Raw genomic sequence first — 12,913 nt, forward strand, 5'->3', positions numbered from 1 at the left:
CGGCGGCTCCGCGGGCTCCGGGAGGGACCAGTTCGTGGGTCCAGGAGCAGACCCGGCCGGAGCTGACGGGGCCCTGGCTCCAGGGCGGTGGACGGCTGGAGGCGCCGACCGGCCGGGGCGGCCGCGCGGAGCTGTCCAGCACCCAGGCGGGGCGCGCGTCCCCGGCCCGCCCCGCCACCTCCCCCCGCCACGGCCAGCGCCACTGCGGCTCGGCGGGCGCGTCACGTGGCTGGCGCGGCGCGGCCTCCTGGCTCCCGGCGGGCGCGAGGACCTACAGACCCACGGACGCACCAGCGACGACACCCGGCCGCGTGGGCCGGGGGGCGCCGGGGCCGGGCGGGCTGCGCGCCGCGGGGCATGGGCGCGCCGGGGGCCCCCAGGCACAGGCCGGCGGCGGCAAGGCGCCCGGGGCGCGGGGGCAGCGGCGGGCGGGGGTCCTCCCTGGCGGCCGCCGCTGAGCCCCCGCGGGGCCCGTGAGGCCGCGGCCGATGTGGCCCCGCGCGCGCTGCGGGCCTGCACCGCCGCCTCACAAAGACGCCGCCGGAGCCGCCGCCCGCACCCGGCCGGCGGCCGCCGCGGGAGCCCGAGCCGGAGCCGCAGCCGCTGCCGCAGCCGGGGAGGCAGGAGGCGGCGCCCGCGGGCGGCCGGCCCCGGCATGGAGAAGAGGGCGGCCGCGGGGCCGGAGGGGGCGCCGGGCGCCCGGGCTCAGCTCGCCGTCGTCTGCCTGGGTGAGTGGGCCGCGCAGGCCGGGCGGGTCCGGCCCCCGCCTCCGAGCTCCGCGCCGCGCCCGGGACGGACCCCGGCCTGCCCCGCTCTGCTCCCCCGGGCTCGGGCCGGGGCTTCCTGGAGCGGGCCCTGCGCGAGAGGGCGGCCCCCCGCGCCCCACGGCCTGCCGAGCTCTCCCGCCTGGGAGGCGACTCTGGCAGCCTAGCCCCGGCTCCCGCCCGGCTCGTAACAGTGCGTGGAGCTCGGGGCAGCGGGGCGCGGGGCGCGGGACGGCGGGGCGGTGCGGGCTGCGGGGCGGTGAGGGTGGCCGGGGTGGGCAGGCGGTGGCTTTCCGCCGGGCCTGGCGGGGTTAGGGCCTCCGGAGCTGCGGACAAAGGCGAGGCGGGCGGGTCTGTGGCCGGCTGTCCCCAGAAGAAGGAACTGTTTCCTGCCGGGACTTGGGGTGGGGGCGGGTGCCAGCGGGAGCCGCGGTCAGGATGCCGGGGCCGGAGGCTGCTGCGAGAGTGACTCCTGTCTTCCCTTTGTGTCTCTTAGACCCAGCGGGGCAGGCCTGTTCAGCCCAGTGGGGTGTGTTTGGGGAGGGCGCTGGGACCTGTCCAGGCCTGGCATCTGGGTGGGAGGGAATGCCTGCCCTGTCCAGGAGTTTTTCTGTCGACCTTTCCACGGCCCTGTTTGGGGGAGAGGGGAAGAAAGGAGTTAAATCCTCAACCCACATGGCTCCTTTATTTACCATGATGAAGGAGGGAGGCCATTAGCTGAGCTTGGGGTCATTAGGGGACACCCTACTGTGACACTAGTGAAGATTCTGTAAGCCCAATAGGTTTGCTTGAAGCAACCGAAAGGACACAGTGAAAAAGAAACCTGCCCGTTTTTAGCTACACCCTCTTCTTGGGTGCAGAACCAGGGAGCTCTGAGTCCTGTGGAAGTCCCCTTGGTTCAGGTGTGGGAAAGTCTAGTGAGGAATGGGACCCCCCACCCCCACCCCCAGTGAAGTGCCCACTGCCCAGTCTGTTAGTGGTCATGTGCTCTGGGTTCTGAGCTGCTGGGTGCTGGGCTGCCCAGGTGAGCAGGGCAGGAGGACAGGCCCGTTGGCTTCCCAGATGTGGCCCCCGGCTCTGCCTAGCAGAGCCTGGGGTTTTCAGAGAGGGTATCTGCCCCTGCAGCTTCACCAGGTGAGGGCTGACCCTACAGAGATGCTCTCTGCCTCCCTTGGTATCCTTGATGTTGGGGGAAGGGGGCACCCTGAACCCTGGGAAGTTGAGTTTGCCTGTATCCTCGTCCTGGTCCTGTAAACCGCTGCAGGAAAGCCATAGATGAAAGCAAAGGACAAAGCTCATGGAGGTGGATACTTGAGGGGGTGGGTGGCAGGGAAGTTCTCTGCCCCTCTTCTCAAGGTCAGCATGGCATAGCGAGGGGGACCTTGAATCCTGCTATCTGTGCATCCCTATCAAATGGGGTAATCGGAACTGCTTCCTCACTCCCTGGCTTGCTGGTAGACCAGATGGCTGGCAAGGCCCCTCAGAGGGATTCCTCCAAGAGGTCAGGGCCGCCTTGAAGGCAGAGCCCTTACCCAGGCTGAACCAGGGTGGCCCACACATGAGTTTCCAAGCTGGAGAGGGGAGGTAGAAACACACCCCTTCCCACACAAGTCAGAATCGGCAGCCACGGAGGGCAGCAGGAGTGGTCTGCTGGAGCCAGGCTTGTGCCTTGGCTCTCTTTGGGAGAGGGTGGGGTCCCAAGACCCTCAAGGGTCCTCCCCTCTGCCCATCCCAGCAGGACCGGGTGGGAGTGGAAGTCTCTGGCAGCACTCTGGGCCCGGCCCTGTGAGATGAAGAGAGGCGGCCCAGAGTTTGGCTTTGCCCATCTAGGGCTGCTGTTGGCCCACGGCAGGTGTCTGGGCCCCAAGCGTCACTGCCCCCCACCACTGACACCTCCTTGTGTCTCCCACAGTAAACATCGTTCTCACCGGGCGACTCAGCAGCGCAGTTCCTGCCTTAGGTGAGTCAGATGCTTCTCCTTCCTCCCTGCCCTTCTGGTTTTAGTGACCTCTGAGGACGGGCCTTCAGGACCCTTCCACCCCTGCAGTCAGCTGGCCCCTTCCAGCCTCAGCACTTGTGCATTTTTCCTGCATCACGAAGGAGTCATTTGGCCTTGGGCAAGTTTACACCTCCCTGAGTCTCAGTTTCCTCTTCTGTAGAATGGGTGCAATAATGGGACCTACCTCAAAGCCCGGTTATTAGGGTCAAATGGGAACACAAAGCAAGGTGTTCAGCATGGCCATGACACATGGTGGCTTAATGGCACTAGCAAACTGTCACGGGTCTAGCATAATTGACACATTGTGCTTCCTGTAGGCTGTGGGGTGCCCCGAGGCCACGAGGCACCATGAGATGCTGGCCTGTTTTAAAGTTATACCTGGAACTCAGCTTATCAAGGTATGGCCGAGCAATGACACAGAGAAGCCAATGCCATTGACAAAAGAATTTGATTTTTATGTGTCTTGAGAGGAAGGGACACAGGGAGAACGTCAGGTCAGGCAGATGCAGGAGTCGGGGGAAGGCCCAGGCCAGAGCCTTTCTTGGAGTTTCTGTGGGAAAGGCAAGGCAGGGCTGGGGAACAGCTCAGGACTGGCTAGTTTGAAGAATTCTGGCCTGGCTTGAGGCTACAGGGTGGTCTCTGGTTGCCTGGTACCTGGCCCTGGGATCATCTAGGGCAGGGGAAACACCAGCTTGGTATGCAAATTAGGAAAGAAGGTGGCTCAGCCTGGGTTCAGCTGGTCTGTCTGAGCAAGACCAGGCCCCAGGCAAGCTGGTGTGCGGGACAGATTCACACTTTGGCTGGTGTTTGGGCCCTGGGATTAGTGGTGGCCCACAGGATCTAAGAAACACGGGCCAAACTCCACCCGTTCCCACTGCCTGTCACAGCGGGTCCAACCATCCATAGACCATCTTTGCATTTGGGCCCTGTGCCAGGCACCTCGAAGACTGTCAGGAAGGGGACGGGCGACTGAGCCCATCCAAGGGGGTTTGCTCTTTGCTGAGGGGACTGCCATGGGGAAGCCCTGGCCTCGTGGCCCTTGCTTGGGGCCACCGGGAGACGTCTGAGAAGGGCCTTAGGGACCTGGGGAGAATGTGCAGTCTCTGGTGTGGGATGCCTGCGACTTGTTTGCTGGTGCCGCCTGGTGGGCTAGAGGCACCCGGGCTTTCTCATTCCACTCAGGACCTTGTAACCAAAAGCCACTGTGGCTAGCTCAGGGAGAGGGTTCTCTGTGGGCCATGGTCTCTGGGATGGGGAGGCCTGGGGCCCACAGAAGCTGCTTTTGCAGGCCCATCTCTCACTTTCAGCTCCTCGAGCTCCCTCTTGATTTCCCCTGCGCCTCGGCTCCTGCTACCAGCAGTCTGGCCTCCTCTGCTGACGCAGCTGGCCCAGGGCCCTGACTTGCTCAGCGCCAAGCCGGCCTCAGCGCCAAGCCAGCCTCAGCGCCACCTGGTGTCCTGGCCCCCGCAGTGAACTGCCCAGTCGCCCCGTCCCAATTTCCAGGAGGAGGTGGACTGGAGTCAGGAGTCTGTGGCCTAGGTAGAGAGTGGGAGGGTAGGGACCTGGCAGGGTTGCGGGGGGGTCCGGTCTTACAGATGTGAGCCCCAGGAAAGCCCTCCTGCTGGTGTGGGGGGTGGCCACGTGGCCTTGAGATGTCTGCCACGTGCCTGTGCCCTGCGTTTAGAAAGTGATGTTCTAGGGACAAGCTTTGCTCATAGAGTCAGAGAGAGAAAGACAGGGAGAGAAAGATAGCATTCAGGTCTGCAAGTTCGGTAGGTCTTAGCCAGCATCGGTGTCGTTCTCAGCAGGGCCCACGTTGCCCAACTTCTGGGACCACCATTCATGCTGGCATGCCCATGCGTGGCATCCCCGTGGCCTCAGCTGCGTGCACGGCCTGCATGGCCACGGGCAGTGGTCTGGGGCCCTAGCTCTCCCAGAGTTTGGCTCCGTGCCTCTAGCATTGCTCAGAGCAGTGGACACCAGCGGCTGGCTGCCTGAGCTGCCCACTCAGACACTCCTGAGGGCCCAGGTGGACCGCCTGGAGACCTCATGAGGTCTGCCTCCCAGCGCCTGTCCTGCCCCAGGTGCGCTGGGTTGGGGGCTCCCAGCTCCCGACCGTGTAGTTACGGCAGGCAGGTTGTCTAGAGCATGGATTGCCTCTGGAAAGTGGATCTGCAGGTTGTGCTCCGTCAGGCCTTTCTCATGTTGCCTCGGGAGTATTTCCTGACTCTTGGGACCACGAAAGAAGGGTGCTTACTGGTCTGAAAGTGCTTGGTCATCCCTTCCCCCTTGAGCAGCCCACCTTGACCGGAGGGCCGAGTCGTCTTCTGCTGGAGTAACACAGGTCACTGGCAGTTAGAGCCTCCAAACACCCCCAAATCCTGTCCTGTAAACACACAGTCCTCCCAGCATCCTTCACTGCCCACCCAGCATCACACACCCCATCAGAGCCGCACCTCCGCAGGGCGGACCCCCACTGCCCCTGGCACATGAGTGTCTGCCTGGAGACTGCCTCCTTTCTCAAATTTCCCAACCACCCGCCCAGAAAAGCAGCACCCACGGACTCCGTTTTACTGCTGGGACAAGCTGAGGCCTGGGGTGGAACAGCGTGCCTGGCTGTGTGGGCCCTGGGGGTGCACTTGTGATGCCTTTCCCTCACCTGTGCCTGGATTCTGGGCTGGGAGCGAGGCTGCCATCACGGAGGGTGAGCTGGGGACCGCCTCCAGGCTCAAGGCCAAGCGGGTGTCCAGTCAGGAGGCCCTGACCAGAGCTCCCAGCGCCCCACAGGGACTCTGTTCTTTCTCCTGCTGCATGTGCACTCCATGTGGTCCAGGCCGATGACTGCAGAAACCATGATCTCTCGCTGTCTCCTATGTGCGAATTTCTGGGGCAGCCCTGGGGGCGACTCAGGAGGAGGCTGTTTGGAGGGACATGTTGTCAGGGGCTTTGCTGAGAGGCAGAGCTGGGCTGGCAGCTTCTAGTCGTCTGCTCCTGACGTGACTGCTGGTCCAAGAGACCTGGAAAGTAGGACCAGACATAGGTCTAGAAACCTGTTCTGGTTGGGGCAGGTGATGCCTGTAGGCTTCGCGGGTGAGGAAACTGGCCTTTCTGTTTGTGCCTGAGGAAGGCTTCCCAGCCAGGGTACGAGTGACGAGGCCCTGCTTTGCCCCCGGCCCTGTCCTAGGGGCTGAGAGGACAGGGCAGCAAAGGGTGCTTCCTGCCTTGGCTGATCGAGTCTCCTGACTTTGGGTTTACCGTGTGGATTTGATGTGGGGGGAAGAGGCACCCTGGCTGTGCCAGGCTCCCTGGCCCATGAATCTCTTGCCCAGCACCATCTAGGAGGAGAAGCCTCTTCTGGCTTTTGTAACCTCACACCTCCCAGGTCCCCAGGCAGCACCCGGGGTCTCTGTGAGGTCCACAGAGTCGATGGCTTCACGTGTCAGAGGGAAGGGGCTCTAGTCCTTCCCCTCCTGCGTGCTCTTACCGCTCCTGTTTGACGGGGGAGAGATCTGCGGGCCAGGGAGGCCGGCCCTCCAGGCCACCGGTGAGTGCCAAGCAGGAAGTCCGGCCGGTGCCTTGTTGACCAGGGACTCTCGGAGCTCTGATGGCAACCTACGGGTGGCCAGCCTTGTTTTAGGGTCAAGTGTGGGTGTTTTCTCTTCTAGTCCTGTGATGCTTTCATGAGCTGTTGGCGGGGGCTTCTGCTTCCCTGTTAGTCACAGTGTTGGATCACCTGGACCTCTTTCGTCACAGTCCTAAGAGGACTGGCAGCTGAGGATTTCTACTCCCCAGTCTCCTTTCTGCAGCCGTACCAGCTGGGGTCCCAAAGAGTCTTGTTGAGAGCCAACAGAGAGACTCCAGCTCGCAGAGCAACAGTGGAAGGGGCCAGGCAGTGGGACAGTGAAGATGTGGCGTCAGCGGCCTCAGTTTCTCCATCTGCATAATGGACCCTGCCTTTACCACAGGCTTTTGTGCAGATCAGATGAGATGGTGTGGTGAAGGTGGCTGTAGGGGCTGGAAGGGGCAGGTGTGGTCAAGTGCAGAGGCCTTGCCTTGTCCTGGGAATGCCAGGGCATACCAGCATAGGCTCTGGAGTCTTCTGGCTGGGCCGGCTCCCCAGGAAGCAGAGGCATGAGTAATGAAGTGGGTAAAGTGAGGCCCGCAGAGCTGGGCTTGGCGGCATTCCTCGATCGTGCTGGCTGGGATGCTAGCCTGTGCAGGTTGCTGGTGCAGCAGGTGGTCCACACTTCATAAATGCACTGGTTAAAGGCCAGCAGTGAGAGGCTGATCCCACCAGGGGACCACGGGTGCTCCTGACTCTGTCACTTACTGCTGTATGGCCATGGGCAGGCCCTTACCCTCACTGAGCCTGTTTCCTTGTGTGGTTATGACATCGATGTCCAGTGGCTTCCCACTGATGCGTGTCCAGCCCCAACTGGACGTTGGCTCTGTGCAGGTCTGTCTCATGATCTTCACTCCCCCCGGAGAGCAGCACGTCTGCTCTCCCTGCAGCCTCCATGGAGTGGGGCTTTTGAGTCTCTTACTCAGCATGCCTCGCACTTGTTCTGCCGCTTAGTAGGTACTCAGTCAATCCGTGCTGGGGGAGCAAAGCCCCTCCCCTCCCGGGGCTGAGGCCTGGATTTGTCCCAGTGGGGGCAGGCAGGGAACCACAGTGGACTGCTCAGGCAGGCCTGACAGGCCCAGGGGTGCAGAGTTCTCCACCGAGCTGAGGCCAGGAGGCTGCATCTTGGAGGGACCAGGGGGGCTGGGGGATAGGACCTACCCTCCGGTGCACAGGGTGGGGCTTGGGCCCAAGGCTGCCTTGAGCCCCTATGGGTCCTCTGCCCCCCATACGCACTTCCGTGAAGTCTTACGTTTGGTCTCACCCTGGCCATGGCCACCCTTGTGTGGCCCTTGTCTTGATCCCACTCCGGGGAAGACCTGCGCTCAAGCCACGGCAGGGCTTGAGGGCACCCCCACATCACTTCCTACCCAGAGGGGAAGCCAGCACTTCCCAGCCTCTTGTCCCCACAGCCGCCTGCAGTGGGAAGCTGGAGCAGCACACGGAGCGGCGCGGCGTCATCTACAGCCCGGCCTGGCCCCTCAACTACCCCCCGGGCACCAACTGCAGCTGGTACATCCAGGGTGACCGCGGGGACATGATCACCATCAGGTGAGGGGGCCCAGGGTGTCAGGAGGGAGCTCCGTGGGCCGGCACATGCTGAGGAAGTGTGGGTGTGAGAGTGTGCGCACGTGTGTAATGGCGCCTGTGCGTGAGCGCGTGTGTGAGCAGGTGCTGACGGCAGGTGTGTGTAAGTACAGGTGCATGTGCGCGTCTGTGTGTGCACATGTGTGAGCATGTGAGTGTGCCCAACTCCCCGGGTGTCTGTGAGCCCCTGTAGTGGGCCACCTCTCCTGCTGGACCTCTGTTGTGTGAGCCTCTCTGAGGGGCCGTGGGGCCATGGATCCCCTCAGCCTGGCCAGGGAGACGAGCGGTGGGGACTGGGGTGTGGCCTGGCCGGCTCTGAGGCGGTGGAAGCGTTTTCTTCGTCCTGCAGGGGGCTTGAGGCGAGGCTGGCATGGAGCCCAGAGCAGAGTTTCCCCAGGGGCCTCAGGGCAGTCTGGGCAGCAGAGGGAGCCAGTCAAGGGCCCAGGAGCTCCAGCTGCAGGGACTTGCAGAGGGGGCTTGGGATCAGGTGCCAAGATCCAGGTTGCAGAGTCTGGAACCCTGGCCTGGGACAGCTGTGGGGTATCCTGTCAGGGTGCCGAAGCCCAGAGGGCCCGGGTTCTCCCTGGCTCCAAAGCACAGGGGCATGATGGGCGCCAACAGGGGCTGTCTTGGTCTCTGTGCCTGTTTCTTGTGGCCCCAGGGCCATGGCTCCCAAGCACTCTCCCTTCAAAGATTCCACTCTTACTGGCCACTTATAGAGTTCTCCCTGGTCCTGTAGCCTCCTTGCCCCCCAACCTGGGCTGGGGGACCCAGCCCCGGTATTTCTCCCCAGGTGACAAGCTGTCACCCAGCTGCAGGCTAGGTCAGCCCCGTGGGCATCTACTCCTTCATTGCATAGACCTGTGAGTGTGTGCTGGGTCTAGCCCAGCAGAGCCCACATGGGCGGGATCTGGAGCATCTGGGGAAGGCATTGCTCCTGATGGGGATTCTGACGCCCCCTCCACTTTGGCTTTGGAGTGGGCTCTAAGTGTGCTGATGGAGGGCAGAGAGGGACGAGGTGAGGCCTTCACAGAGCTGCAGTGGGGCTGTCCACAGCTGTGCTGGTGCTTCTTGGAGCCACCCTCAGACCCCTGGGTGGCAGCAGGGGTCCCACTGAGAGGCCCAGAGTGTGGGCCACCCTTGCTGTGAGCTCAGGGCTGCAGGCTCCTTGCCTGCCTGCCCATCCCGGAGGTCCTCATTCTCCGTGTCCCTGCAGCTTCCGCAACTTTGACGTGGAGGAGTCCCACCAGTGCTCCCTGGACTGGCTCATGCTGGGCCCAGCGGCCCCACCCCGCCAGGAGGCCTTCCGGCTCTGCGGCTCCGCCATCCCACCTGCCTTCATTTCGGCCCGGGACCACGTCTGGATCTTCTTCCACTCTGATGCCTCCAGCTCCGGCCAGGCCCAGGGCTTCCGTCTGTCGTACATCCGAGGTGATGCTGGCAGCAGGGCAGGGCAGGGCACCATGGGTGCATGGACTCCCAAGGTCCCCACAAGCACCCTCTCCTGGCCCACTCCCTCCTGGGTCTCCCCCAGAAGCCCCATCCATTGGGGGACTGGGCCTCGGGGTGCCTTGAAGCCCCTGGAGCTCATGGACCCCACTACACAGACTTGGCTAGAGCGGGCTGCTCACCCCTCACCCTGGGCTCAAGTTAGGGAGGAGCCACCCTGGCGTTTGAAGGGTCTCCATGCGTTTGAGGGGTCTCCACCCCTCGAGTGGGCATGGAGAGGCCCTGCAGAGGCCGGGCTGGGACAGGGGAGCCACCTGCCTGCTCCTGGCCCCGGTCCCCGCTGGAGGGAGGCTCTGCTCTCCCGTGACTGTCCACCCCGCACTCTTCACCCCACAGGGAAGCTGGGCCAGGCGTCCTGCCAGGCTGACGAGTTCCGCTGTGACAACGGCAAGTGCCTGCCAGGCCCGTGGCAGTGCAACACGGTGGACGAGTGTGGCGATGGCTCAGACGAGGGCAACTGCTCGGCTCCCGCTTCTGAGCCGCCGCGCAGCCTGTGCCCCGGGGGCACTTTCCCCTGCAGCGGGGCCCGCTCCACGCGCTGCCTGCCAGCCGAGCGGCGCTGCGACGGCACGCAGGACTGCGGCGACGGCTCCGACGAGGCCGGCTGTCCCGACCTGGCGTGCGGCCGGCGCCTGGGCAGCTTCTACGGCTCCTTCGCCTCCCCGGACCTGTTCGGCGCGGCTCGCGGGCCGTCAGACCTGCACTGCACGTGGCTGGTGGACACGCAGGACCCGCGGCGCGTGCTGCTGCAGCTGGAGCTGCGGCTGGGCTACGACGACTACGTGCAGGTGTACGAGGGGCTGGGCGAGCGCGGCGACCGCCTGCTGCAGACGCTGTCCTACCGCAGCAACCACCGGCCCGTGAGCCTCGAGGCCGCGCAGGGCCGCCTCACGGTGGCCTACCACGCGCGCGCCCGCAGCGCCGGCCACGGCTTCAACGCCACCTACCAGGTGAAGGGCTACTGCCTCCCGTGGGAGCAGCCGTGCGGGGGCGGCGGCGAGGGCGGCGCGGGCGACGCGGGCGAGCAGGGCTGCTTCTCCGAGCCTCAGCGCTGCGACGGCTGGTGGCACTGCGCCAGCGGCCGCGACGAGCAGGGCTGCCCCGCCTGCCCGCCAGACCAGTACCCCTGCGAGGGCGGCAGCGGCCTGTGCTACACGCCCGCCGACCGCTGCAACAACCAGAAGAGCTGCCCGGACGGCGCCGACGAGAAGAACTGCTTCTCCTGCCAGCCCGGCACCTTCCACTGCGGCACCAACCTGTGCATTTTCGAGACGTGGCGCTGCGACGGCCAGGAGGACTGCCAGGATGGCAGCGACGAACACGGCTGCCTGGCGGCCGTGCCCCGCAAGGTCATCACGGCGGCGCTCATCGGCAGCCTGGTCTGCGGCCTGCTGCTGGTCATCGCGCTGGGCTGCGCCTTCAAGCTCTACTCGCTGCGCACGCAGGAGTACAGGTGGGCGGGCGCCGGCTGCGCGGTCCGCGGGTGGGGCTTCCCGGGGGCATCGCGGGGTGGGGCTGGAGGGCGGGGCGGGGGTGGTGCCTGCGGGGAGGTGGGCGGGGTGCGGTGCTGGCCAGCCCCGCCATGCCGCCCTCCCGCCCCTCTGCTGCCGTCAGGGCCTTCGAGACCCAGATGACGCGCCTGGAGGCTGAGTTTGTGCGGCGGGAGGCTCCCCCATCCTACGGGCAGCTCATCGCCCAGGGCCTCATTCCGCCCGTGGAGGACTTCCCGGTCTACAGTGCATCCCAGGTGAGTGCCTGAGGGTGAGAGCCCTGAGACCGAGGCTCCCACGTGGACCCCTGAGAACCGCCAGAAGGGGAGACCGCAGGACCAGGTCCGACACCGCATGGCCCAAGGCTCAAGGGAGGCGGGAGAGGGTGCCATGGCCAGGTTGGAGGAAATTAGTTGGTCTCCTGGGGTGGCACTGACCTCTGCCCTGTCCGCCATCCACCCTGCCCTCCAGGCCTCGGTGCTACAGAACCTTCGCACAGCCATGCGGCGACAGATGCGCAGGCATGCCTCCCGCCGAGGGCCCTCCCGCCGCCGCCTTGGCCGCCTCTGGAACAGGCTTTTTCACCGGCCGCGGGCGCCGCGGGGACAGATCCCACTGCTGACGGCTGCACGCACCTCACAGACGGTGCTGGGTGATGGGCTCCTCCAGCCTGCATCAGGGACCACCCCGGACCCCCCAGCACCCCTCACGGACACAGGCAGCCCCGTGGCAGCTGGGGATGGGCCCCCTGGTGCCCCAGGCCACGGACCAGAAGTGGGATCCGCTGTGCCACCCTCCTCAGGCCTGCGGGACCCAGAGTGCAGGCTGGTGGACAAGGACAGAAAAGCCGGCAGGGACCCTCTGGTGGACAGCCCGGCCCCTGGGGACATGCCTCGGGACCCCTGCTCGGCCCAGGACCCTCACCCCCCGGCTCCCACTGCCAGCAGCACCCTAGGCCCCCACCCACCAGAGCCACTGGGTGTCTGCAGGAGTCCCCCACCGCCCTGCTCCCCAACGTTGGAGGCCAGTGATGATGAGGCCCTGCTGGTCTGCTGACCGCTGGACTTGCTGGTGACCGCCACAGCCCCGCTTTGTAACCAGGGAATACACAGTCGTTTCTACCCTGCCTCCGCGTCCTTCTTTCCTGCAGAGAGGCTGCCTGGAAGCCCAGCTGCCCGGCTCGCTGCATCGGCAGCCCCAGCCCTGGTGGGCATGGTGGGCGGGGCCTCACGGGGCTGGTGCAAGGAGGCGGGTAAGGTCAGGATCCCTGGGGCAGGCCTCCTGGGGTCTCCCTCTCCCTCCTTCTCCTCCATTCTGGGAATCTATTTCCTGGGAGCAGGAGGGCTAGGGCAGGGCTCTGTGGAGAGTTTTCTGTGGCTTCTCACTTCATTCACCCTCCGGGTTGCCAGAGCTATGCCAGACCAAACGAGAACCGTGGGTGTAATGGACTAGTCTGGGGAGGGTCCCCGGCTGGTGCTCAGCCCTCTTTCCATCCCCCCAGCCAGCCCAGAGGAGAGGCAAAGAGGCTTCTGTCCCCGTCCTCATGCCTGTGGTGTCAGCGTGGGCCTGGCCAGGCAGGATCCCTTTGCCCTCTGCCCTGTGGCTGAAGGTTTAATTTCAAGGGCAGGAGGGCATGGCTGGGAATGTGGGCACAGGGTAGAGGAAGCCCATGGTCTCTTGCAGGCCCCGAACCCCCCACCCCGACCTGGGAAAGGCTGCTGGATGCTTTCTCGAGGGACAGCGGCTGAGCACCAACTGACTATGGCCACTTCCATCCCATCTTCCATCCCATCTCAGTTTCTCCCTGTAAACCAGAGCGAGACCACAGGCTCCCAAGTCCTGATACTCCACGGAGATTTATGGAAAAAAACAAAACAAAAGGCAGTTCCCACAGAAAAGCCGAGACCCTCCTGAGTGGCTGACCCTTGGGCTGGCCCTGTGG

The 12,913-nt window shown here is 64.6% G+C and overlaps 1 protein-coding gene across 1 annotated transcript; it reads left to right on the forward strand.

Moving 5' to 3' along the window:
• Positions 1-254: 254 nt before the first annotated feature.
• Positions 255-12,092, forward strand: LRP3 (LDL receptor related protein 3). Its single transcript, XM_047711879.1, has 7 exons — positions 255-728; positions 2,677-2,724; positions 7,798-7,936; positions 9,189-9,403; positions 9,818-10,934; positions 11,096-11,228; positions 11,443-12,092. Exons 1-7 carry the CDS (start codon positions 656-658, stop codon positions 12,025-12,027), a joined length of 2,310 nt encoding a protein of 769 aa, XP_047567835.1. The 5' UTR covers positions 255-655; the 3' UTR covers positions 12,028-12,092.
• Positions 12,093-12,913: the final 821 nt, after the last annotated feature.

This window comes from Lutra lutra, chromosome 17 (genome assembly GCF_902655055.1).
Source record: "Lutra lutra chromosome 17, mLutLut1.2, whole genome shotgun sequence".
Classification (NCBI taxonomy): domain Eukaryota; kingdom Metazoa; phylum Chordata; class Mammalia; order Carnivora; family Mustelidae; genus Lutra; species Lutra lutra.

What these genes read in the sequence shown, in the direction of transcription:
- LRP3 (XM_047711879.1), top strand. Translation starts at nt 656, where the DNA reads ATGGAGAAGAGGGCGGCCGCGGGGCCGGAGGGGGCGCCGGGCGCCCGG. An exon ending in GGGGACATGATCACCATCAG is followed by an intron (nt 7,937 to 9,188) that starts GTGAGGGGGCCC and finishes GTGTCCCTGCAG; the next exon opens with CTTCCGCAACTTTGACGTGG. An exon ending in CTGCGCACGCAGGAGTACAG is followed by an intron (nt 10,935 to 11,095) that starts GTGGGCGGGCGC and finishes TGCTGCCGTCAG; the next exon opens with GGCCTTCGAGACCCAGATGA.